The 26,298-nt window shown below is 41.2% G+C and overlaps 1 protein-coding gene across 1 annotated transcript in view; it reads right to left on the reverse strand.

The window, feature by feature from the left end:
• glrbb (glycine receptor, beta b) overlaps positions 1-23,380 on the reverse strand; it is a 30,997-nt gene extending 7,617 nt beyond the window's left edge. Inside the window, exons 1-7 of the mRNA XM_014199216.3 lie at positions 23,023-23,380; positions 18,087-18,223; positions 16,785-16,891; positions 15,319-15,386; positions 10,049-10,275; positions 8,027-8,109; positions 7,238-7,378 (exon numbers count right to left, since the gene is read on the reverse strand). Coding sequence (XP_014054691.1) covers positions 7,238-7,378; positions 8,027-8,109; positions 10,049-10,275; positions 15,319-15,386; positions 16,785-16,891; positions 18,087-18,223; positions 23,023-23,025 — 766 coding nt within the window. The 5' untranslated portion in view covers positions 23,026-23,380. The remainder of the gene's footprint in view (positions 1-7,237; positions 7,379-8,026; positions 8,110-10,048; positions 10,276-15,318; positions 15,387-16,784; positions 16,892-18,086; positions 18,224-23,022) is intronic.
• Positions 23,381-26,298: the final 2,918 nt, after the last annotated feature.

The raw sequence follows: 26,298 nt of genomic DNA on the forward strand, positions 1-26,298 counted from the left end.
AAATGTGCATGTTCTCAAACTCATCTAACACCGGGGGCTATTTCCTCTTGGATTATTCTTTCAGAAGCAGAACAGAAGAGGGGAGGGGCAGCCCGTGGCGTATTCAATTCTGTCAGCTTCCTCTCTCTCTCTCTCTCTGATAATGATCTACTATTTAATTGCCTTTATGAATAACCATGATATCTCACGTCCCAGACAGACTGCTTTTTCACTTTCTTTCCCTCGTTATCTGCTTTGGAGTAACTATATTAAAGGACCAGTGCAGTCAAAAACGTGATTTTCATGTGTTTTAAAAGATCTGTTTGAAAAATTGCTCTTTGATAAGAAGCTATTTTTGTTTATTTTTTACCATTTTAATTGAAAATAATCACAGTAAGGTACTTAATTGTTACCCTGAAATGATTTTATATTAAGATAAAAAAAAGGCTGCATTGGATCTTTAAAGAGCATGTCTCTCTTGTGTTTTCACACCCTGTTCACACCCTGTTTCCTAGCACCTGCACCTACCATTCCCTTAAGTAGACCCTGTAGCGATGCCCCTGCCAATCCTCTAGGCCAGGTGTTCCCAAACTTGTTGTTTTTAGCCCGCGACCCCATTTTGATATAAAATATTTTCATGACCCCACCATGTAAAAAAACGTGATGCTATAAATGGCCAATGCTTAGTTTTTCAATTGGGTAAAAAAAAATTGAGTTTCTCTCGCAACCCCATTTTCTAATTTGGCGACCCTTAGTTTGAGAAACGCTGCTCTTGGTGGACCCTGTAGTGATGCCCCTGCCATTCCTTTTGGTGGACCTTGTAGCGATGTTCCTGGGAGCAAATTATTTTAACGGAGCCCCTTATGACTTCAATGAGAAACAATTTATGTTTTAAAGTGATTTCTCTGCAATTCTGCACATTTTGCAATGGGGCATACAGAGAATGTTGCCGTTTTAAACCTCTACGGGATCGGTGCCCCCCCCCCCCCCCGCGGGACGGTTGAGCTAACCTAGGCTAATGGGATTAGCATGAGGCTGTAAGTAACAATTTTTTTTTTAATTAATAAACCAACTAGGAACATTTGGGCAGTCTTGAAACAACATTTTGAACAGATATGCAGTGGTTCATTGGATCAGTCTAAAACGTTGCACATACACTGCTGCCATCTAGTGGCCAGAATCTAAATTGCGCCTGGGCTGGAATAATACATTATGGCCTTTCTCTTGCATTTCAAAGATGATGGTACTATTATCTTTTACCAGATCGAATGTGTTATATTCTCCTAAATTAATTTCACATTTCCACAACTTCAAAGTGTTTTCTTTCAAATGGTAACAATAATATGCATATCCTTGCTTCAGGTCCTGAGCTACAGGCAGTTAGATTTGGGTATGTCATTTTAGTCGAAAATTTAAAAAAAGGGTCCGATCCTTAAGAGTGTACTAAAGCAAGTTTGCCACAAAAATATTGCTTTCATGCAGTTCTACTAATTTTGCGATAGGGTGGAGGCAAATGTTTGCAGTTTTGAAAATGATAACTGTTGATCAATGGGCCCCACCCTAGTCAATAATTCGACCCTGCTGTGTATTTTATTATTCTAACTTTCAATCGTTTTTTTTTGGTGGGGGGGGGTTGGTCAAAAAAGACTGTAAAATCACTAGGAACTCAGCTAAAAATTAGATTAATTTAGGAAATCTGTTCCCAAGTATTCCCACAAATAAAAAAAGAGACCGTAACGCCCTGGCCATAGAGAGGGGTTTTTTGTTCTTTATTTTGGTTAGGCCAGGGTGTTACATTGGGTGGGCGTTCTATGTTCCTTTTTCTATGTTTTGTATTCCTTTGTTTTGGGCCGTGTGTGGCTCCCAATCAGGCACAGCTGAAGCTTGTTGTTGCTGATTGGGAGTCACACATAAGGAGCATGTTTTTCCTTTGGGTTTTGTGGGTAATTGTTTCTGTTAGTGTTTGCACCTGACAGGACTGTTTTGGCTGTCAGTTTTCTTGTAAAGTGTTCACGTTGGTCTATTAAATTCTTATGATGAACACTAACTCCGCTGCACCTTGGTTTCTCTCTTCAGACAGCCGTTACAGAATTACCCACCACAAAAAGACCAAGCAGCGGAGAAGAGGGCAGATGGAAGTCAAGGAGGACTATTGGAAGCAGCGCGCTCGGGAGGAGATGGCATCCTGGTCGCTGGAAGTATTGGAGGAAAGGATTGACTGGACATGGGAGCAATTGCGGGACCACTGTGACAACCTGCCTGGGAGGCAGGTAGAGCCCGAGAGGCAGCCCCCCCAAAAAATTAGGGGGGGGGCACACGGGGAGTGTGGCAGAGTCAGGTTGGAGACCTGAGCCAGCTCCCCGTGCTTACAGGAGGCAGCGCAGTACTGGTCAGACACCGTGTTATGCGGTAAAGCGCACGGTGTCCCCAGCATGCGTGGAGAGCCCGGTGCGCTACATCCCAGCTCCTAACATCTGCCGGGGGAGGTTGGGCATCGAGCCAGGACGGGTTGTGCAGGCCGTGCGCTCTAGACCTCCAGTGCGTCTTCTGGACCCGGTCCGTCCTGTGCCACCTCCCAGGACTAGGCCTCCAGTGGGTCTCCCTATCCTGGTCTGTCCTGTGCCTGCTCCACGGACCAGGCCTCCAGTGGGTCTCCCCATCCTGGTTAAGCCTGTACCTCCTCCTCGGACCAGGCCTCCAGTGGGTCTCCCCATCCTGGTCCGTCCTGTGCCACCTCCCAGGACTAGGCCTCCAGTGGGTCTTGCCAGTCAGGAGCTGCCAGAGCCGCCCGCCAGTCAGGAGCTGCCAGAGTGGCCCGTTTGCCCAGAGCTGCCAGAGTGGCCCGTTTGCCCGGAGCTGCCAGAGTGGCCCATCTGCCCGGAGCTGCCAGAGTGGCCCGTCTGCCCGGAGCTGCCAGAGTGGCCCGTTTGCCCAGAGCTGCCAGAGTGGCCCGTTTGCCCGGAGCTGCCAGAGTGGCCCATCTGCCCGGAGCTGCCAGAGTGGCCCGTCTGCCCGGAGCTGCCAGAGTGGCCCGTCTGCCGGGCGAAGTCAGGGTCGCCCACGAGACCTTCGGCGCGGCCAGGTGCGCCACTTAAGAGGGCGACGCCAAGGGTGGGGCAGAGGCCACGTCCCGCACCTGAGCCGCCGCCATAAGAAGGCCCACCCAGACCCTCCCCTTCAGTGTCAGGTTTTGCGGCCGGAGTCCGCACCTTGGGGGGGGATACTGTAACGCCCTGGCCATAGAGAGGGTTTTTTTGTTAATTTGGTTAGGCCAGGGTGTTACATTGGGTGGGCGTTCTATGTTCCTTTTTCTATGTTTTGTATTTCTTTGTTTTGGGCCGTGTGTGGCTCCCAATCAGGCACAGCTGAAGCTCGTTGTTGCTGATTGGGAGTCACACATAAGGAGCATGTTTGTCCTTTGGGTTTTGTGGGTAATTGTTTCTGTTAGTGTTTGCACCTGACAGGACTGTTTTGGCTGTCAGTTTTCTTGTTTTTTTGTAAAGTGTTCACGTTGGTCTATTAAATTGTTATGATGAACACTAACTCCGCTGCACCTTGGTCTCTCTCTTCAGACAGCCGTTACAGAGACACACTGTATGTGATTGTCTCCATGTAATCAAGGTGTGAAATGATTGTTGAACCAGGCTTTGAGACCATGTTGGGGTTTAGGGTGGACATAAGCATAAGGGAGGCAGGTAACCTAGTGGTTAGAGCGTTGGGCCAGTAACCGAAAAGGTTGCTAGTTCGAATCCCTGAGCTAACAAGGTAAAAATCTGTTGTTCTGCCCCTGAACAAGGCAGTTAACACGCACTGTTCCTAGGCTGTCATTGTAAATACAAATTTGTTCTTAACTGACTTGCCTACTTAAATAATGAGGCAATGTTTACCTGTGTGTGTGTGCCATGCTGTAGAGGTGGGGGGGGCTGTGTCATAGAATGGGCTCCCCCCGGTGATCTTTGTGTCTCGCTTGGTTGTCACAACAACCCCATTAAAGGTTGTCTTGCTTCCAGCTGCGTTGCTCCCCTGTGTGAGTGTGCAGGGGTTGTGTTTGAACTGAGTGCTAACTGTGTCGGACTTTTGCTAACGGTGCTATGCTAACCTCCAGTGACACTCGCTGCTTTGGTTTTTGAGTTAACATTTAGCTACTCACACTGACAGGTGAGGAAAAGGCCTGGGTTTTTAAGGTGCTTTAGCGAAGTGTGACCTATCAAAGTTTTAATATCTCCAGGTTATATTGAGCATGAGGGCAACCAATGTAGGCTACTATGTGTTTCTTCAATGTGCAAGTGCAGGAGTAGTGTAAGAGACACCATTTTAAGCTTTGGCCAAAGCTAGTTAGATACATTAGCTACATACAACTACATGTGCTATAGTTCTCATTAATGAAGAACTCACAGAGATAGTATGAAGAACCGTTATATGTAACACATGCAAATACAACATTGAAAAGTAAAATAGAACACTGGTTTATTTTGAGGCCTTTGGAGTCGGAAGTTTATGAGAAAATGATATCTTAGCGTTGGTATCGAGCAACGTAAGCATTTCAATTTACAGGGAATAATTAATGAATGGATGAAATGGAAAAGCCAGAGCTTTACATTGTTAAGCCAAGCTCATTAAAGTCTCTGACGCTCCAGTTAATGGCAAAGCTTAATCAGCAGACTGAAAGTTCATTGGTTCAAAGGATTTCTCACTGTGCTAATTTCTTATTTTCTTATCAATAATTATTGCCTTGCAACTGATGCCAAATGCAAGAGAGAGTCTAGCATGAGTAAAATAGAGCAGTCCAATATGGTTTCATTGCATATTCTTTAAAAAATAATGAGTAAAACATAGTAGGTCGTTTTTATGTCTAGCCATATAGGCCAATAGTGCAATACACCGGGCATATTGCACACAGCAGTAGACTGTATTATGGGCATGTTACGTACAATTGATTTGCAAACCCATGTGTACATGCTTATGACAAGTAATAATGCCTTATACCTGTAGTTAGCACAGTTTTCACTAGTGATAGGGGAAAAATCGATACAGTTACATATCGGGATATTATTTTTTACAATATCGCAATATTATTTCACGTTAGTTGGCTGTAACTGCACCAAAACTCCAGTATTTTTACTTCATAGCTTGTTCTCCATCTTCTTTTCAAATAGGGAGCCAATTTGTTTAAAGTACAGAAAATCAATACATGTTTTTATTGTCATATACACCAGATACAGTTAAAGACGGAAGTTTACACACACTTAGGTTGAAGTCATTAAAACTCATTTTTCAACCACTCCACAAATGTATTGTTAACAAAGTATAGTTTTGGCAAGTCAGTCAGGACATCTACTTTGTGCATGACACAAGTAATTTTTCCAACAATTGTTTACAGACAGATTCTTTCACTTATAATTCACTGTATCACAATTCCAGTGGGTCAGAAGTTTACATACACTAAGTTGACTGAGCCTTTAAACAGCTTGGAAAATTCCAGAAAATGATGTCATGGCTTTAGAAGATTCTGATAGGCTAATTGACATAATTTGAATCAATTGGAGGTGTACCTGTGGATGTATTTCAAGGCCTACCTTCAAACTCAGTGCCTCTTTGCTTGACATAATGGGAAAATCAAAAGAAATCAGCCAAGACCTCAGAAAAATAATTGTAGACCTCCACAAGTCTGGTTCATCCTTGGAAGCAATTTCCAAACGCCTGAAGGTTCCACGTTCATCTGTACAAACAATAGTACGCAAGTATAAACACCATGGGACCACGCAGCCGTCATACCGCTCAGGAAGGAGATGCGTTCTGTCTCCTAGAGATGAACGTACTTTGGTGTGAAAAGTGCAAATCAATCCCAGAACAACAGAAAAGGCCCATGTGAAGATGCTGGAGGAAACAGGTACAAAAGTATCTATATCCACAGTAAAACGAGTCCTACATCGATATAACCTGAAAGGCCGCACAGCAAGGAAGAAGCCACTGCTCCAAAACCGCCATAAAAAAGCATGACTACAGTTTGCAACTGCACATGGAGACAAAGATCGTACTTTTTGGAGAAATGTCCTCTGGTCTGATGAAACAAAAATAGAACTGTTTGGCCATAATGACCATCGTTATGTTAGGAGGAAAAAGGGGGAGGCTTGCAAGCCGAAGAACACCATCCCAACCATGAAGCCCGGGGGTGGCAGCATCATGTTGTGAGGGTGCTTTGCTGCAGGAGGGACAGCTGCACTTCATAAAATAGAGAGCATCAAGAGGCAGGAAAATGATGTGGATATATTGAAGCAACATCTCAAGACATCAGTCAGGAAGTTAAAGCTTGGTCGCAAATGGGTCTTCCAAATGGACAATGACCCCAAGCATACTTCCAAAGTTGTGGCAAAATGGCTTAAGGACAACAAAGTCAAGGTATTGGAATGGCCATCACAAAGCCCTGACTTCAATCCTATAGGAAATTTGTGGGCAGAACTGAAAAAGCGTGTGCGAGCAAGGAGGCCTACAAACCTGACTCACTTACACCAGCTCTGTCAGGAGGAATGGGACAAAATTCACCCAACTTATTGTGGGAAGCTTGTGGAAGGCTACCCTAAACGTTTGACCCAAGTTAAACAATTTTAAGGCAATTCTACCAAATACTAATTGAGTGTATGTAAACTTCTGACCCACTGGGAATGTGATGAAAGAAATATAAACTGAAATAAATCATTCTCTCTACAATTATTCTGACATTTCACATTCTTAAAATATAGTGGTCATCCTAACTGACCTAAGATAGGGAATTTTTACTAGGATTAAATGTCAGGAATTGTGAAAAACTGAGTTTAAATGTATTTGGCTAAGGTGTATGTAAACTTCCGACTTCTGTAGGTGCAGTGAAATGTGTTGTTTTACAGGGTCAGCCATAGTACTATGGAACTCCTGGAGCAAATTAGGGTTAAGTGACTTGCTCAAGGGCACATCAACAGATTTTTCATCTTGTCAGCTCAGATATTCAAACCAGCAACCTTTAGGTTACTGGCCCAATACTCTAACCACTAGACTACCTGCAATCCTATTTTATTTCAATGAGTCATGGCTCTCTCTTGTCCCTCTGCAGCACACACATGGTGAGCAATGGAATAGCAATAAAATCACAGTATTGAATAACAATACAGATCGTATGAGTATTGTGATAATATCATATTTTGAAATCCCTGGCAATTCCTAGCCGTAGTTTTCACTAAAATTAAAACAGAATACTTGTATTTCATGCCTATGGGGAGCTTACCTGTCCCTGCATAGAATTTGGTGCAGTTTCCATACTCTATGTCCTCCTGTTTGATATCAAACTGGGGCAGGGCGATCTCCTCCATCTGGACAGGGTCCTCTGACTGCCACATAAACTGCAGGTCATCCGTCGTATAGCCAACTGTAGACAGAGAGAGACGGGTACACACACATACACACACACACACACAAACACATACACACACACATGAAAGCATCCACAGGCACGCACGCACAAACACACAAACACACATCTTCGTCGTCAACAACAGTTAATAGTGTATATAAATCTCCATCCTGATATGATTACACTATATCTCAATGTTGTTTGAAGTACATTTTTATATTAATAGTAATCACACTCTGCTAATAATAAGATTTTCCAGTAGTCATCTTAAATTACTTGTAATCCTTCCCTAACAAACATGAAATAAAGACTGATTTACATGTCCTATACATTTACTAGTGTGATTACATGTATTTTATTTGCTTAGGCAAGTCAGTTAAGAATAAATTCTTATTTACGATGACGGCCTGGGAAGTGGTGAAGGGCAAGGGCAGCGCTAAATAAATAAATAAAACGAGACAGGAAAGAGACAACAGGAAAGACATCACAACACGTAACAGACAGTTCCAACAATGCATAATAAAACAACCTGGATATAAATGAAACCAATTGGTCTGTAACTGAAAAACATAATTTACATTAATTCAGGAATAACTATATCTCTCTCTCTCTAACAGATACCGTATTTGGTAATGTGAAACTGAGCCGTTATCAGTTACTCACAGCTCTCCAGCTGCATCTTACAGCGCTGCGTATCCATGGGGAACAGGGTCAGGTCCAAAGGACAGGATAGCGTGACAGACAACCTGGCAAAATGCAGAACCCTCAATGACTGTTAGGTGCAACGATTTCATCATTAATGCTATTGATGATTTGTTTCATGTCACGTTGCTCTTCAGCCAATACCACCCTATGCCTGTGGACATAATTAGAAATTATGAATGTTTTTAAAACCCATCAATTGAGATCTATCTGATTGAGGTTGGATTCATTGTGACCTACTGGTCAAATTGACTGAGAAATATATTTGAAATGTCTGTGTCCTTGAATTTAAGTATGAGCTGTGAGCTAGATGGATGTAGAATGAGAATTACAGAGCTGCTGGGGATTCAGACTTTCATCGAAAAACTTTTCCTCCCAAATCTGTTCATCAATCCCGCAAAGCTATATCATTTAAGAGACAATGGCGACTGCTGAATGATTGAAAAAGATGCTTCCTCGGCTCCAGAAATACATTCTTAATGTGAGCAACACCTGTATTGTGCAGAGTTGCATATGTATTTCCCAGCAGTCCATTTGCACATGAAAGCTTTGGGTTTTGGTTGAGATTTTAGAGGAGTGCTATTTTTGTATTTTGACAGCTTTCCCCATCATGTATACACAGTACATAGAGTACATCACCACAACAACACTGTAAGCCTGGGGACTGACTCATAGCTTTTAGCCCTCAGTGACATAAAAATACACATAGGGTATCCTAAATGGGAAAAGGAGTAAGCAGCCGAGCAGCCGAGCTTCAGTACTTGGGAGTCTAAGAGGACTAAACATTCTCCTTTCTCTATACTATAGTTCTTACAGCAGCTAGTGCCACCTTGTCACACAGCTTATATGGACAAGACTAATATCGAGGCTCCAAATGCAGTAAGTAGAGGGAGAACTGACTGGGAAGATAAACATTGGACAGTATTAGTGGGGGGGGGGGGGGGAAGTCTTATTAATGTGCTAATCTTTGGGCTGGGTGGAGTGGAGTGGGGCATTGTGGGAAAATACAGGCTGTCATAGGTTTTTAGCGTTGTCATCCTGTGAACATTACTCTCACTAATGACATAGAATATTGGCATTCCAGATCAGTAAAAAGGCTCAACAGATGTATCACATCTCCAAATCTCTGATTACTCTTAAGTCCCTAAAGCAGCATTAAAGTATTACAGAGAGATGTCTGTGTGCACCGGATACACAAACACAAATGATGTCATAACATGATTCCTGGTGGATGTTGTGTATTAACATAGTACTAATATATATATATATATATATATATATATATATATATATATATATATATATATATATATTTATCTTGTTCATCTACATAGCTGTATAGTCAATGTATCTTCAACAAAGTTTACCAGAGTGAACATGAACATAAAAGTTCCATATTTTCAATCAATCAAATAGATTTTATAAAACATTTTTTCATCAGCATTTGTCACAAATAGTTTTCTGAGGTATATTGTATTCTAGCTGCTGTGGTCTGACTTCCAAAATCATAAAAAAGCTAGATTTAATTTGTTAGTGCATGGCAGTGCCAGTAAATCTAAGAGAATAAAAATGCTTTAGTTTCAAAATAGTGCAGCAATTTCTGTGAGCTATCAGATAACAATGTTAAAGCACTCTGAATGAACAATGAAGGTATGGACTTGATTATACCTCATATGAATCTAATTAGGTTGTTAGGACCCAGTTTACTGTAGCTGTGAGGAAATGGCTGTCTCCAAAGCTGGCTTAAAGGAGAGCAACCACTCTACAATTTGAAAGACACATGTATGTTCAGATAGCTATACCGTGATTAGCCACACACTCATTAGACAAAGAAGAATAATTGACGATACGCCATAGGATGATTAGCAATACACATGTTTATCTGGATGTTTATCTGCTAAAATATATTTTTCTAATCTTAATGGCATCACCTGTATAGGAAAATAAATCAGTAAAAATGTATAACAGTACGCCAACACTCACCTCATGCTGATGAGGACGTCACCGTTGCGGAAGATGAAGAGGAGAATGTTCTCCTGGGTGACGTCGTGGAAGTTGGCGCTCTTCTCGTTAGCGAAGAACAAATCAGGCTTCCACAGGCATTTGAACATCTTGGGATCAACGGTGAGTGAGTCAGACTTAAATTCCCGAGGTAGCCTGAGTCTGGGATCATTCCATCGCTGCCTCAGAAAGATGTTCACTCTGTAATCCTGTTATGTTCACAGTCGGGAACACAAAAGCACGACAAAACCATAGTCCTGCAGTTGTTGTCACTAATGGAGATTAATCCTTTTGTGAAGGCTCTAGTTTTACAAAATGTAAGCTAAATGTAGGCAAAAAGACAATAGAGAAACACAGTCCCACAGCTATGCTAAACATGGATGAGCTAATGCTAAGGTTTATGCTAATGTCAAGGCTCAAATATCACTAATTGTTGTCACGACAGTGACGGATGGTGGCGCCCCTCCTCGGCCGGGCGGAGCTCGGCGGTCGTCGTCGCCGGCATACTAGCTACCATCGATCCCTTTTTGTTTCACTTTCGTTTGGTTAGGTCTAGGTAGGCACGCACCTGTTTTGGGTTAGTCATTAGTAAGGGGGGGGTTATTTAGGTTAGCGTAGGATGTATGTGGTTGTACGTGATTGTGTTGCTTGTCCGGGTTTTGTGTGTTCGTAAAAGAACGTGTATTGAGTTTTTTCCTTCTGCCAGTGGTTTCTTGTATTTGTGTACACCACCGCAGAATCTTTCAGGGCTGCGCCCCTATACCTTGTCGACCACGTACAGTGCTTCAAATAAAGAAGTGTGGTCACGAACTCTCTCTGTCTCCTGCGCCTGACTCTACCTCTCCTGTTGTTCCTCGAGCCAGCCCGTGACAATTGTAGGCACAAAGTAGTCAGACATGTGCTCTGATTAATGGTTGACAAGCAAACCTGACTTCATGGAGTTACATGTCATAAAACTGTGTGGTTACTATCAATCATTAGACAACTGGCACTGTTAACAGGGAATCCAGATGGCTAACAAAATGGCTGACTTCTTCCCACGAACTCTACCCACTAATTATAAACAAACCAGTTTGATCAAAAGTGCCTGAAGCCTTCTTAGGTAGTTTGAAATTAGATACAAATCTGATTCATGGCCATGTGACTTGTGTTTGAACAGTCAAATCAGATTTATTTGCCCTCAAGTGGTTTTTAGACTGTTATTTGGCATATGTTGTTGCTTGCTAGTTTGACAAGAACATGTGGTAGTTTGACAAGAACACAAACAAATGAGTTAATGTGCTAGAAAGTAAACAGCTACCTAGCTAGCTAGTTGACTCTTGTGGCTAGCCAAAAATGACTTGTTTTGAAAGTTGGATCATCTTATCCTTTGAGGCTTTAAGTGTTCTTACAGTATGATTTTCAAAATTCAAAGCAACTGGGAGACTTCTATGGCGGGCATTGTTGTCAGTCACCTTAGCTTGCTACATAACTTCTGAGTGAGAGGAAGCAGGACACCACCACCAATCAGCCTACAACACTGCGCAAAAACCCTAGAGTAGCCATGACAGCAAAGGACTGCAGTCTGAGCACACACAAATCTGATTTGGTCACTTCTAACTTGCTGTTTGGACAGTCAGTTTCCCAAAATGATTTGAAAAACAAAACTGATTTGTGCATTTAGACCTGCAGTGTCAACAAGGCTTAGGTTCTGCAGATATGCAGAGAAAGGCTGATTGTATTTTGATTAAAATCAATCAAGGAAATGTTGACATGAAAGGAACTGTTTAAGGGTGTTGCAAAGGTTCAAGGGGTTACACGGAATTATGCAAAAGCCTCATTAAGAGCTTCATTAAGAGCTTAGACCATCTTGTTTAACCTGTTGGGTCTAGGGGGCAGCATTTGCACGTCTGGATAAAAAAAATGTACCCGATTTAATCTGGTTACTAATCCTACCCAGTAACTAGAATATGCATATACTTATTATATATGGATAGAAAACACTCTAAAGTTTCTAAAACTGTTTGAATGGTGTCTGTGAGTATAACAGAACTCATTTGGCAGGCAAAACCCTGAGACATTTTCTGACAGGAAGTGGATACCTGATGTGTTGTATTGACTTTAAACCTATCCCATTGAAAAACACAGGGGCTTAGGAATATTTTGGCACTTCCTATTGCTTCCACTAGATGTCACCAGCCTTTACAAAGTGTTTTGAGTCTTCTGGAGGGAGATCTGACCGAACAAGAGCCATGGAACGATGATGTCCCATTAGACACCTGGCGCGCGAGTTCATGTTGGGTACCCTCGTTCCAATACGTTATAAAAGAGTATGCATTCGTCCACCTTGAATATTATTCATGTTCTGGTTAAAAAAGGCCCTAATGATTAATGCTATACAACGTTTGACATGTTTGAACGAACGGAAATATATTTTTTCCCCTCGTTCATGACGAGAAGTCCGGCTGGCTTACATCATGTGCTAACGAGACGGAGATTTTTGGACATAAATGATGAGCTTTTTTGAACAAAACTACATTCGTTATGGACCTGTGATACCTGGAAGTGACATCTGATGAAGAGAATCAAAGGTAATGGATTATTTACATAGTATTTTCGATTTTAGATCTCCCCAACATGACGTCTAGTCTGTATCGCAACGCGTATTTTTCTGGGCGCAGTGCTCAGATTATTGCAAAGTGTGATTTCCCAGTAAGGTTATTTTTAAATCTGGCAAGTTGATTGAGTTCAAGAGATGTAAATCTATAATTCTTTAAATGACAATATAATATTTTACCAATGTTTTCTAATTTTAATTATTTAATTTGTGACGCTGACTTGACTGCCGGTTATTGGAGGGAAACGATTTCCTCAACATCAATGCCATAGTAAAACGCTGTTTTTGGATATAAATATGAACTTGATAGAACTAAAAATGCATGCATTGTCTAACATAATGTCCTAGGAGTGTCATCTGATGGAGATTGTAAAAGGTTAGTGCATCATTTTAGCTGGTTTTATGGTTTTGGTGACCCTGTCTTTGACTTGACAAAACATTACACACAACTCTTGTAAATGTACTGTCCTAACATACTCTAAATTTATGCTTTCGCCGTAAAACCTTTTTGAAATCGTAAAACGTGGTTAGATTAAGGAGATGTTTATCTTTCAAATGGTGTAAAATAGTTGTATTTTTGAAAAATTTGAATTTTGACATTTATTTGGATTCAAATTTGCCGCTCTTGAAATGCACCTGCTGTTGATGGAGTGCACCACGGGTGGCACGCTAGCGTCCCACCTAGCCCCAAGAGGTTAAGAGAACATGTCACTCAGTGACGTTTTATGTGCCATTGAGTTTTGGTGTACTTCAAAATCCTGTTGGAGAGCAGGTGTAGGGAGGGGCTATTAGTTAATTTCGTGAAGACGGGTGACCTGTCAAATAATCCCCAAACACACCAACTGTGCGTGTGTGTGTGTATGTGTGTGTGTGTGTGTGTGTGTGTGTGTGTGTGTGTGTGTGTGTGTGTGTGTGTGTGCACGTGGTGTTGCCTTGTTAAAATTGTGATCAGTTTAATGACAATGACCATCTTCATTCATAATATAACTTCAGAAACAAAATGTCCAATAGTTGTGCCGCTGCACCACTGTATCATGGTCTTAACAACTGACCATAACGTTTAACAGGCCTATCTTTGACTGTACCCTGACAGAAACTCAACCAACCTCTGTTGTGTTCCAAATTTCACACCTTGATTTTTGTAAATCTCAAAAGATTAAATGTATTCTCTGCGGCCGGGTATCAACCACCCATCTGCCGCTGTGAATTTGGCAAAGATTTAACACATCCACCAAGTGTAATGAAAGAGGAAAGCTCAAGACGGAGTGGCCTTATGAAACATGGTGGGGATTTATTGCCCGCTGCAACATCATATTAGTCATTCGCTCCAGGCGACTGTGCCTCATAAAGTGAAAATGGATGTGTTAACTAAGGTGGGCGTGCAGCGGATTGGAGCATTTAGCTGAGGTGTAAATGACAGAACAGTATTTCAAAAGATCAGAAGCCCCATCGAGGGATAAATGGAGTACTAGAGGTAACCAGTTGTCTCTCTTCATCCCTCTCTCTCTCTCTCTCTCTCTCTCTCTCTCTCTCTCTCTCTCTCTTTCTCTCTTTCACTCCTTCTCACTTAAAGTATCTCTTGTTCATGCTGAGATATAGCTAAGTGGAAATATGGGAAAGATGAGCACCTGTCTGTCTGTCTCACCGCTAACTCTTGGGTTTTGACTGTTATCGTTTTCATGTGACGGATATCATCACCTTAATCGTCCCCGGTGTGAAATTCCCCCGTTGGCATTAAGTGCACCGGTAGAGCGCAGACACATGCCACTGATCTATGGCCAAGGGAAATATTTTAGGTGGAAACCCAAGACATTCCAGGATACAGGATCTAAGCTTTGTTATGGGTGTCACTCCCCATGAAGTGCAAAGACATTGGAACAGGAGTTGACTCTGGAGGAGACATATACACCTGCCTCAGCAAAACAGAGCTAACATAAAGCTCTGAGGCCCCATGTGATACATAGCTGGATAACAACACCCAACAACACCCATGGGTTAACAGACACTTGTCTGGCTGTCTGTCTGTCTCCATCCACACACCGACGTACTTGCCATTCCTGTATCCACAGTATCTACAGTGCAGCAGGTCTATTTGCATTCCAAATCCATCTACAGTAACGCTTACTTGCAAATCCATTAGCCTACATAGGGCCTGAGTCGCTAACTGAACAGATTGTTAACTATTCTACTCCTCCCATATGTGGAATGAAAAGACAACATTAGGTAGGTTATTAGGAAGTTTAAACAGCGTTCTCTTTAATGTCTCTCAAAGTGAGTCAGGGTCAAATCATCTCGTCCTGAGTTTAATCTACATTCATTAGCATTCGGAAACACAGTTCTTTCAGCAATGAAGCCATCAGATAAATGAGGCATGAAAGCCTTTGTCCTAATAATGATTCACCGTTAAATCAACTGACGCACTGAAGTCTGCGTACAATACATCTTCCCCAATCCCCTATGCTTATTAATAATGTACTATTATATAGTGATTGATCAAATTATATGTTGGTCAGATGTAATTGAACCATGGAGGGTTTGAGTAGGTTAAAGATGCACCTAGATGATGACCTAAGGTCAGTTGTTTACCCTTATGGTTAAGGTCAGGAATTGGGGAGGGTAAACAGGGAACTTCTATCACACAGTGAGGAAGTCTTACCATAGTGGTCTCTTGGATTGACCCAAAGCTGTTTATAAATATGTTCACTTTGTCCTCCACAGGAATGCCTAAAAAAACAAAAACCAAGGTTAGAACAGTAGCAGCTGAAAACAGGCAGCATGAGGACCTCTCATTCACAATCTTACTGAACTGAACAGGCTTAACCTAAGTTTCAATACAATCTTAGCTAGCATCTCATATTCATAAACTTCATGAGGAAAATCTACTTGATGTAAATGTTACAATTCAAAATGCATTTCAGAATATCAGCCTATAGCTGTGACTATAGCCAACGAAGTTGAAATTCAGAAAAAACAGTAAAAAATATCTCCCGTCACACAAAATGGCGAAGGGATGCCCGGGAAACAGCTTCAAATCTAATTTCTGAGATTAGAGCGCTGACTTTAATGGATGTCAAGATCTAGCTTTCGTCTGGCCTTGATATGAACACCAGATGTGGGCCCAGTGGGAAGAATAACCAGGCAGTCATAGAGGGAATTCACATGGCACGAACCACATCAAACAGTCGAAGTCTGGGAGATGCATACAGAGCCAAGGCCAGGGAATGAGGATGGGTCTGCGATGGTCTAAAGAAGACCACCCTGGACCCATTACATCATCAGCTGGGGTTTCTATTGGGGCACAAAACATCTTAAAAGCCTGGGAGTGTTGGTTATTTTGACAAGGTGTATAAATTGAGTTCAATCAAATTGTGAATTACTGTAAAGGTCTTCTCCAATAACTGCCTTTAACGTAGCTTCCTCAACATGGAAACTTGGATGATAGAGTAAAAAAAGAGAGAGAGAGATGGAGACAGAGTGAGAGAAAGAGAGAGAGAGAGAGAGAGAAGGGAGGGAGAGAGAGAGAGAAAGAAAGAGAGGGAGAGAAAGAGCGAGAGGAAGAGAGAGAGATGGAGGGAGAGAAAGAGAGAGAGAGAGAGAGAGAGAGAGCGAGAGCGAGAGCGAGGGCAAGTGAGAGAGAGACCTCCTACCAAATGTATGACCATATTAGAGACACATATTTCCCTCAGATTACACAGACATACAAAGAATTCGAAAACACATCCAATTTTGATAAAAGCTCATAGCTATTTGGTGAAATACCACAGTGTGCAATCACAGCAGCAAGATGTGTGACCTGTTGCTAGAAGAAAAGGCCAACCAGTGAAGAAAAAACACCATTGTAAATGTAACCCATATTTATGTTTATTTATTTTCCCTTTTTTACTTTAACTATTTGCACATCATTGCAACACTGTATATAGACATAATATGACATTTGAAATGTCTTTATTCTTTTGGAACTTGTGTGAGTGTAATATTTACTGTTCACTTTTTATTGTTTATTTCACTTTTGTTTATCCATTTTACTTGCTTTGACAATGTAAACATATGTTTCCATGCCAATAAAGCTCTTTGAATTGAGAGAGAGAGAGAGAGAGAGAGAGAGAGAGAAAGCAGGCTAACCTTTGAAGTTGGGCCTGATTCGAGGATCATACGTGATCAGTAATCTGTTCAAGATGTTACTGGTTGAATTCTCAGGGACCCGTGCGAGATCCTCAGGTGTCAGCTGTCTGCAAAGAGGAAAGAAAAAAGGAGGAAACTCTAAACCACATTACGTAGCAGGTCAAATTCTCCTGGATTAACTGTGCAGACGGAAGTATATCTTTGTGTTTCCAGAACCTGAGAACTACCAGTTGGTGATTCAAGTAGCTTCGGTAATAGGACCTCCCCAGCAAACGATGCTTGGGGTCTCAGAGCATTCCTGGAATGTCTGCAAAATTACAGTTAAATGTTCACAAGATTATGGGAAGTGTTCTTGGTTCTCATAGCAGAGTGAAAAATAAAGGAAATTCCTCAGGAATTCAAGGAATCAGTAGTTCATGGCTGTATAGGTTGCTTTAATGTCAGCAGCTACTGTAAATGGCAACATCCACAATGTTGCTGAATATCACATTTGCATAATGTTTCTTGCAACCCTAGCATGACATTCTTGGAATGTAGTGTGAAAATCATTTGCATTTCTGTCAACAAGCAAAGGTTCTTAGTGTATTTGTGAAAGATTCACATCAGTTGTGACCTTAGAAGAATTTTCAACATTCAAGGAACATCTTCTGCTTTCTGAAACTGATTTGCTGAAATAACATTGACCTGAGGAGAGATGGATGGAGGGAGCAGGACTTGGCAGAGGAAAGAGGGAAAATCCACTCCACGTGGGTGGCAACTGAACTCTGCCAAGGAATTCAACTTGAAAAAGCACATCACATATGATTATGTAAACCTCATCAGGCACTGAGGATGAGTAAAAGTGCTCGGCTGGAATTTGTGTGTGCACGTTTGCAGTTCCCTTGATCAAGGTGTATCCCCTCTGCTCCACCATAAGTTCCCCACCAACAAAACATTGTTTTCTCTCCAGTTTAGGCATTCTCTGTGAATATTGTAATGAAATTAAAGGGCTCCCTTCAATTTCAATAATCGTTATGTTTGATCCCTTCTAGGATTTAGTACAGTAAGACCAAACATTGCATGACAAATTAGGCTTTGAAGCTAAAACAGGGATAGGGATGACAAATTCTTTTTTTGGAGAGACGATACTTCTGGCCAGCTGTCCTGATTTCTAATTTATCCAACATCTGTCCCTTCTTGGATTGCATTTTCAAACACTAACCATTTGAAAATGGTCAGAGTAACTGATCGTATTTTTGAGTTTGAGCAATTTAGGCAATGCCGCAGGGAATCTCATGAGGTGGGGTGAAATTCTGCACTTACGAAGGACAGTAGACTTGCTTCCCCTTCTTCCCTTTCTTTGTCCCTTTTTCTTTAGTGGATCCTCCCTCTATCCAGACCAAGAAGACGAGGAGAAGGATGGCCAGTTTCTTGACGCCCATCTTGGTCAACCCCTGAGCCTGAAAAGAGAGAAAGAAAATTTAAAAAATTGATCTCTTCAACTCACTCATGCTTAATGTGTCGACAGTCACACGCTCTTTCCAAATGTTGTCTTTTAGCCATCCAATAAAACTTGAAGTTGATTTGCACATATGGAGCAAGGCTACCCCATTTGTAAGTTATGTAAGACTAAAGCCCATTCTCCTAAACCATATGAATACAGTAGGCACACATTTGCACGCTCTAGTTTAAATCCCTTCCTGTAAATAAAGACTGTAGATCTATCACATCTATTGTTCTGTCAACAGATTGGCACTCCATGGATTGACTCGGATGAGATTCTGTCACCAATATAATCTGATTTGATTCATAACTTTGAACGTTCTGTGTACTTTTAATCTTGTGGCTCAGTTGGTTGGAGAAGTACATACACATACTGTACACTGAAAATGTATTAATACACTGAGGGCACAAATAATAGGAACACCTGCTCTTTCCACGACATAGACTGACCAGGTGATATCATTTGTTAAATTCATTTCAATCAGTGTAGATGAAGGGGAGGAGACATGTTAAAGAAGGATTCTCAAGCCTTGAGACAAATGAGACATAGATTGTGCATGTGTGCCATCCAGAGGGTGAATCGGCAAGACAAAATATTGAAATGCCTTTGAACTGGGTATAGTAGTAGGTTCCAGGCGCACCGTTTTGAGTGTGTCAAGACTGGTTCCGTACACAAAAGACATCTAGCCAACTTGACACAACTGTGGGAAGCATCGGCCCAGCATCCCTGTGGAACGCGTTTGACAGTCCATGCCCTGAACGAATTGAGGCTGTTCTGAGGGCAAAGAGGGTGGGGGGATGCGACTCAATATTAGGATGGTGTTCTTAATGTTTTGCACACTCAGTGTGTAAGAGTTATTGTGTCATTTCATGTAAGAGTGTCTGTTAAATAACCTAATCTCAGCATTCTTAAAGTATAATGTCTTCCTCTTGCTGAAATGGTTGATTTGAGAGTTTCATATATTGAATATAATACAGCAATTTTACTAAATTCAAAGCACTTGTTAAGAGTCTAAAGTACTCTACAATTGCATTGATTGATTGATGCCACCAACACAATTATACCTTTATTCCATTAAGACATGGAATGAATGGAGCTCTTGCATTTCATTGTCTAGACACTCTGCCGCTGCACAAGGAATTCCCTGTCTGCTACTCCCACATTGATCATCATCAGCAGTAGCAGAACTATGCCACACTTTGGTTCACTCTGTACCTCAGCACTAAAACCTCTCCTAGCTTATACAGATGTAGGATCTTAATTTGATCATCCTTTTGTTGCACAGCAGGCAATGCAAACTTGTGGTGTATTTCAGTTTTAAAAAGGCTTCTAAAGTTTGTTATTTCCACTTTGAAATGTAAAATTTGATTTGCCCTAATGAAAGATGTATTAACCCAATGAAAAATGTCCATTAATTACAATCCACATAATAATTCACATTTGGTGTTATTTTCCTGCTATAGCAAACTGGCTAAAATTAAGATCCTACATCTGTATTTCACACATCATTATTGATTCCACACAGCTGAAGTGTTGGTGGTTTATTTGACATGACACCTATCCCCTCATGTACGACCCAGAATTCCATTGACCTAGAATTACTCCTAATCATTATCATCCAGTGAAATATAACCTTAATTTGTTTTTCTTTCTTTCTATCTCTTTCTTTCTATATTTTTTCTTTTTTCTTTCTATCTCTCTCTCTCTAAAGTGATTTACAGTCAAGTTCACAGAGCTGTGCAAAGTTGTGCTATGGCTAAGTTGTGCTATTGCTGGTATCCCCTGCATATTTCATAAGCTTTTAGTCACTTTGCATTGGCGTGGTCCCTGTTTCCTAAATATAGTTTGTTCGAGTATTTTCCCCTTTCACTGAATGAGGACGGAGGAGACAATCATTGCTGCTCTCCTAATATAATGTAAATAATATTTATTTTATTTAACTTTTATTTCAAATGAAATGTAAAAAATGCAACCAGGGAGACACATTGAGACCTAGATCTCATTCACAAGCGTGCCCTAGGAACATCAGCACACAAATAATTATATACAAAATACACATACAATATACACATTGCCATTGTAATCAAATAAAACAAACACATTAATCACTATAAAAATCCTTAACCAATATCTTAAATTGTCCTAGGGACACCAAATGACCGAAACAAAGTGCCAACTGGAGACTATTCCACACGAGGTGCCTGATTTGAAAAAGCAGATCTCCTGAACTCTGTGGTTACCATGGGAGTCATCATCGTTAACCAACCCTGTGACCTTGAATTATAACCTGAAATTCTTAATTTCAACAAAGATGTTAAGCATGTTGGAAGCTTGTGGAGTAGGGATTTATAAACAAAAAGAGAGAAATGAAGTGATCTACTTACCTTTAAAGAGGTCCAGTCAACTTTTTGGTAAAGGATGCAGTGAAGAATATTAACTGCCAGATCTAATAAAACGAGGGGTGCTATGATAAACAGAATCAAGGGATTTTAGAGTAGAGTTAGTTGCACTTCGGTCAAGAACAGGTAGAAAAGTTGATTGAGAAAATATTGCAAATAACCTAAAAAAGCCCTGTTTTATGAGAGTTCACCACTATGTCACTCCATTCTTACTGATCCATTCTTAGCGTAAGAACCTTGTGTTGTTTATACAGTGCATTCGGAGAGTATTCAGACCCCTTGACTTTTTTCACATTTTGTTACGTTACAGCGTTATAAAAAAACAACTAAAATATCACATTTACATAGGTATTCAGACCCTTTACTCAGTACTTTGTTGAAGCACCTTTGGCAGCGAATACAGTCTCGAGTCTTCTTGGGTATGACGCTACAAGCTTGGCACACCTGTATTTGTGGAGTTTCTCCCATTCTTCTCTGGAGATTCTCTCAACCTCTGTCAGGTTGAATGGGGAACGTCGCTGTACAGCTATTTTCAGATCTCTCCAGAGATGTTCGATCGGGTTCAAGTCCGTGTCTGGCTGGACAAGTCTCTTCAGACTTGTCCTGAAGAGACTTGTCCCGAAGCCAATCCTGCGTTGTCTTGGCTGTGTGCTTAGGGGCGTTGTCCTGTTGGAAGGTAAACCTTCTCCCCAGTCTGAGGTCCTGAGTGCTCTGGAGCAGGTTTTCATCAAGGATCTCTCTGTACTTTGCTTCGTTCATCTTTCCCTTGATCCTGACAAGTCTCCCAGTCCCTGTCGCTGAAAAACATCCCCACAACATAATGCTGCCACCACCATGCTTCACCGTAGGAATACTGCCAGGTTTCCTCCAGACGTGACGCTTGACATTCAGGCCAAAGAGTTCAAACCTGATTTCATCAGACCATAGAATCTTGTTTCTCACTCTACCATAAATGCCTGATTGATTGGTGGAGTGCTGCAGAGAGCGTTGTCCTTCTGGAAGGTTCTCCCATCTCCACAGAAGAACTCCAGTTTGGCTGGGCGACCAGCTCTAGGAAGAATCTTAGTTGTTCCAAACTTCTTCCATTTAAGAATGATGGATGCCATTGTGTTCTTGGGGACCTTCATTGCTGCAGACATTTTTTGGTACCCTTCCCCAGATCTGTGCATACGGACAATTCCTTCGACCTCATGGCTTGGTTTTTCCTCTGACATACACTGTCAACTGTGGGACATTATATAGACAGGTGTGTGCCTTTCCAAATTATTTCCAATAAATGTAATTTACCACAGGTGGACTCCAATCAAGTTGTAGAAACATCTCAAGGATGATCAATGGAAACAGGATGCACCTGAGCTCAATTTCGAGTCTCATAGCAAAGGGTCTGAATACTTATGTAATAAGGTATTTGTGTTTTTTATTTTTAATACATTTGCAAACAGTTCAAACAGTTTGTCATTATGGGGTATTGTGTGGAGATTGACGAGGGAGAAAAATAATTGAATCCATTTTAGAATAAGGCTCTAACGTAATAAATCTTGGAAAAAGTCAAGAGGTCTGAAGACTTTCCAAATGCACTGTATGTAGAGTTAAATTCAAATGTAAAGTCAGTGACACAAGCTCCCACATAGAATGAGTATTGGTATCATCAGGTCAATAGGAATTATGTTCACCAAACACAATCTTCTCCATTAGGGCTTTAATTGCACTATTGGATTTCTGACCTTGGAGGCATATTAAACGGCTGTTATTGCCTGTGAAGGACTACATACAGTATGCACAATGTAGCAAAAACACTGCTATTATTGAACTGCACAGAAATGCCCATTTAATTTGGCCACCCAGGCACTGCAAAACATTTTTCCATTCCACATTTGATAGTTTGCTGAAAAATAAAGTATGATATTGATAGTATAGAATAGATACCAATGACATTTTAAAAAAACTGCTTTGCATGACATTATTCAACTTTCCCTCATTTTCATCTTTGTATCTTATCAAGACTTTTACTGTGCACCTCCATATTTAAGTCATGCAAACAAGCGATACAATTCCTTCTAATTGCCTACCAATTTCAACAATCACTACCTGTGGCTGCCTGCACCGCGCATCAGGTCCAATCGCAACAAGAGAAGACGCTGCCGCTTGCCCAAAGCTTGAGCACCACTTGCAAAAGATGTAGAATATTATACATAGCGAAGCGACCACCACGATATGAGGTGATAGGGGAATGGGGGGAAATGTCATTAAGTACGAGCGAAAACATACTTCGGGGTCATGCATTTCACATTGCCTACATTGAAGTGAACATAGGCTACAACTACGTTTTGTTTAAAAATACAAGCATTTCACTTACCATTTTGTTTTCTTCAATAGTTTATTCGTTACAAGACCCGCAAAAGCTGACAATGTAAAAGGTCGTTAGTCTTCCTTGACCATACGCAGTCGATATTCTTCATTCTGGTCTCCCCCGTCCGTCATTCGTTCGAAGTAGCAGTTGTTGATTTTTATCTCTAATTTACATTTCGGGTATATGCCTATTTTTCTCTACGCGCGGTCAGGTTTGTATTTGTATTGAATGTATATGGTTGATGCCCTTTTGCCTCAGTTCGGGATGCCCAAGATGGAGGATTGCGTGTGCACCTGTCATGCAACATGCGCAGAAGCAGGATGCACACATTAATACATCATTGCCTCAGCACCACGGACAGCCGCTTTCTGCCCCCAACGATACATGGAAGCCCATTACGTTTGGGCAATAATATATATTCATGTGAAGCGTACAAACTTCTATTATTTATTATGTCATATTCATGAGCAACGTTTAGCGCCAACTGAAGAGTCGGTCGAGCGCTTGTGAAGATTGCACATGACACCATAGGCTATTTAGCAAATAAAATGACAGCATCTAATTAATTATGTCTTGTTGGATTGTAGATACATACATGTTAGTGAATGTAGGTCAATTATATATTTTAATATTGTGTTGAGGTGTTAAAACGTTAATTGATGACTGAATGCCTATCATGGTCAGAAAGGCTATGCTCTTGTTGGGGTGATAAACAAAATCCAACAAAATCCAACAATGAAGTAGGCTAGTCTGTAACATTTATTGTGTCTTTTTTTGTCAACTCGAAGCCTATCCATAACTCAACATAACATCCATAACACAACATAACATCTATAACACCACATAACATCTATAATTCAACATAACATCCATAACACAGCATAACATCCATAACACAACATAACATCTATAACACCACATAACATCTATAATTCAACATAACATCCATAACACAGCATAACATCCATAACACAACATGACATCTATGACAACACACTGTGACATCTATAACTCAACATAACATCCATAACACAACATAACATCTATAATTCAACATAACATCCATAACACAGCATAACATCCATAACACAACATGACATCTATGACAACACACTGTGACATCCATCACTCAACATAACATCCATAACACAACATAACATCTATAATTCAACATAACATCCATAACACAGCATAACATCCATAACACAACATGACATCTATGACAACACACTGTGACATCCATAACTCAACATAACATCCATAACACAACATAACATCTATAATTCAACATAACATCCATAACGCAACATAACATCTATAAAACCATATAACATCTATAATTCAACATAACATCTATAAAAAGAGCATAACATCCATAACACAACATGACATCTATGACAACACACTGTGACATCTATAACGCAACATAACATAATGTAACATCTATAACACAGCATAACATCCATGACATAACAACTACATCCATAACTCAACATAACATCTATAACACAACATAACATCTATAACACAACACAACATCTATAACACAACATCACATCTATAACACAACATAACATCTAGAACTCAACATACCTGGCAAGTATTATCTATTTAATCTCTCTTAATCTCTGTCATTTCTATATCCATGTCTCTACACTAAATAATGATCCACTGATAAAAGCAACTACACTGAACAAAAATATAAACCCAACATGCATCAATTTCAAAGATTTTACTGAGTTACAGGTTATATAAGGAAATCAGTCAATTGAAATAAATTCCCTAATCTATGGATTTCACATGACTGGGAATACAGATATACATCTTTTGGTTAGATACCTTAAAAATAGGTAGAGGCATGGATCAGAAAACCAGTCAGTATCTGGTGTGACCCCCCCCTTTTGCCTCATGCAGCACAACACATCTCCTTCACATATAGTTGATCTGGCTGTTGATTGTGGCCTGTGGAATGTCGTCCCACTCCTCTTCAATGGCAGTGTGGAGATGTTGGATATTGGCTGGAACTGGAACACGCTGTTGTACCTGTCAATCCAGAGCATCCCAAACCTGCTCAATGGGTGACATGTCTGAGGTGTCTGCAGGCCATGGAAGAAATGGGACATTTTCAGCTTCCAGGAATTGTGTACATGTGACATGGGGCCGTGCATTACATGCTGAAACATGAGGTGATGGCGGCAGATGAATGGCACGACAATGGGCCTCAGGATCTCGTCACAGTATCTCTGTGCATTCAAATTGCTATCGATAAAATTAAATTGTGTTAGTTGTTCGTAGCTTATATCTGACCATACCATAACCCCACCGCCACCATGGGACACTCTGCTCACAATGTTGACATCAGCAAACCGCTCGCCCACAAAATGCAATACTCACTGTCTGCCATCTGCCCGGTACAGTTGATTCCGGAATTAATCTGTGAAGATCACACTTCTCCAGCGTGCCAACGGCCATCGAAGGTGAGCATTTGCCCACTGAAATCGGTTACGACGCCAAACTGCAGTCAGGTCAAGACCCTGGTGAGGACGACGAGCACGCAGAGGAGCTTCCCTGAGATGGTTTCTGACAGTTTGTGCAGAAATTCTTCGGTCGAGCAAACCCACAGTTTCAACTGTCCGGGTAGCTGGTCTCAGACGAGCCCGCAGGTGAAGAAGCCAGATGTGGAGGTCTTGGTCTGGCATGGTTACAGGTGGTCTGCAGTTCTGAGGTCGGTTGGACGTACTACCAAATTCTCTAAAGCAACGTTGGAGGCGACTTATGGTAGATAAATTAACCTTAGATTATCTGGCAACAGCTCTGGTGGACATTCCTGCAGTCAGCATGGAAATTGCACGCTCCCTCAAAACCTGAGACATCTGTGGCATTGTGTTGTGTGACGAAACTGCACATTTTAGTGTGGCCTTTTATTGTCCCCAGGACAAGGTGCACTTGTGTAATGATCATGCTGTTTAACCATCTTCTTGATATGCCACACCTGTCAGGTGGATGGATTATCTTGGCAAATGAGAAATGCTCACTAACAGTGATGTAAACAAATGTCTCTCTGGTGAGGAGTGTGTGTGTGTGTGTGTGTGTGTGTGTGTGTGTGTGGTGTGTGTGTGTGTGTGTGTGTGTGTGTGTGTGTGTGTGTGTGTGTGTGTGTGTGTGTGTGTGTGTGTGTGTGTGTGTGTGTGTGTGTGTGTGTAGGAATGCATGCATCAGGACATTGGGAGTAGAGGTTCTCTACCATCTATGGTGTGCAGTGTACCTCCACATTGTAGCCAG

The sequence above is a fragment of the Salmo salar genome, chromosome 05 (genome assembly GCF_965601325.2).
Source record: "Salmo salar chromosome 05, fSalSal1, whole genome shotgun sequence".
Taxonomy (NCBI): domain Eukaryota; kingdom Metazoa; phylum Chordata; class Actinopteri; order Salmoniformes; family Salmonidae; genus Salmo; species Salmo salar.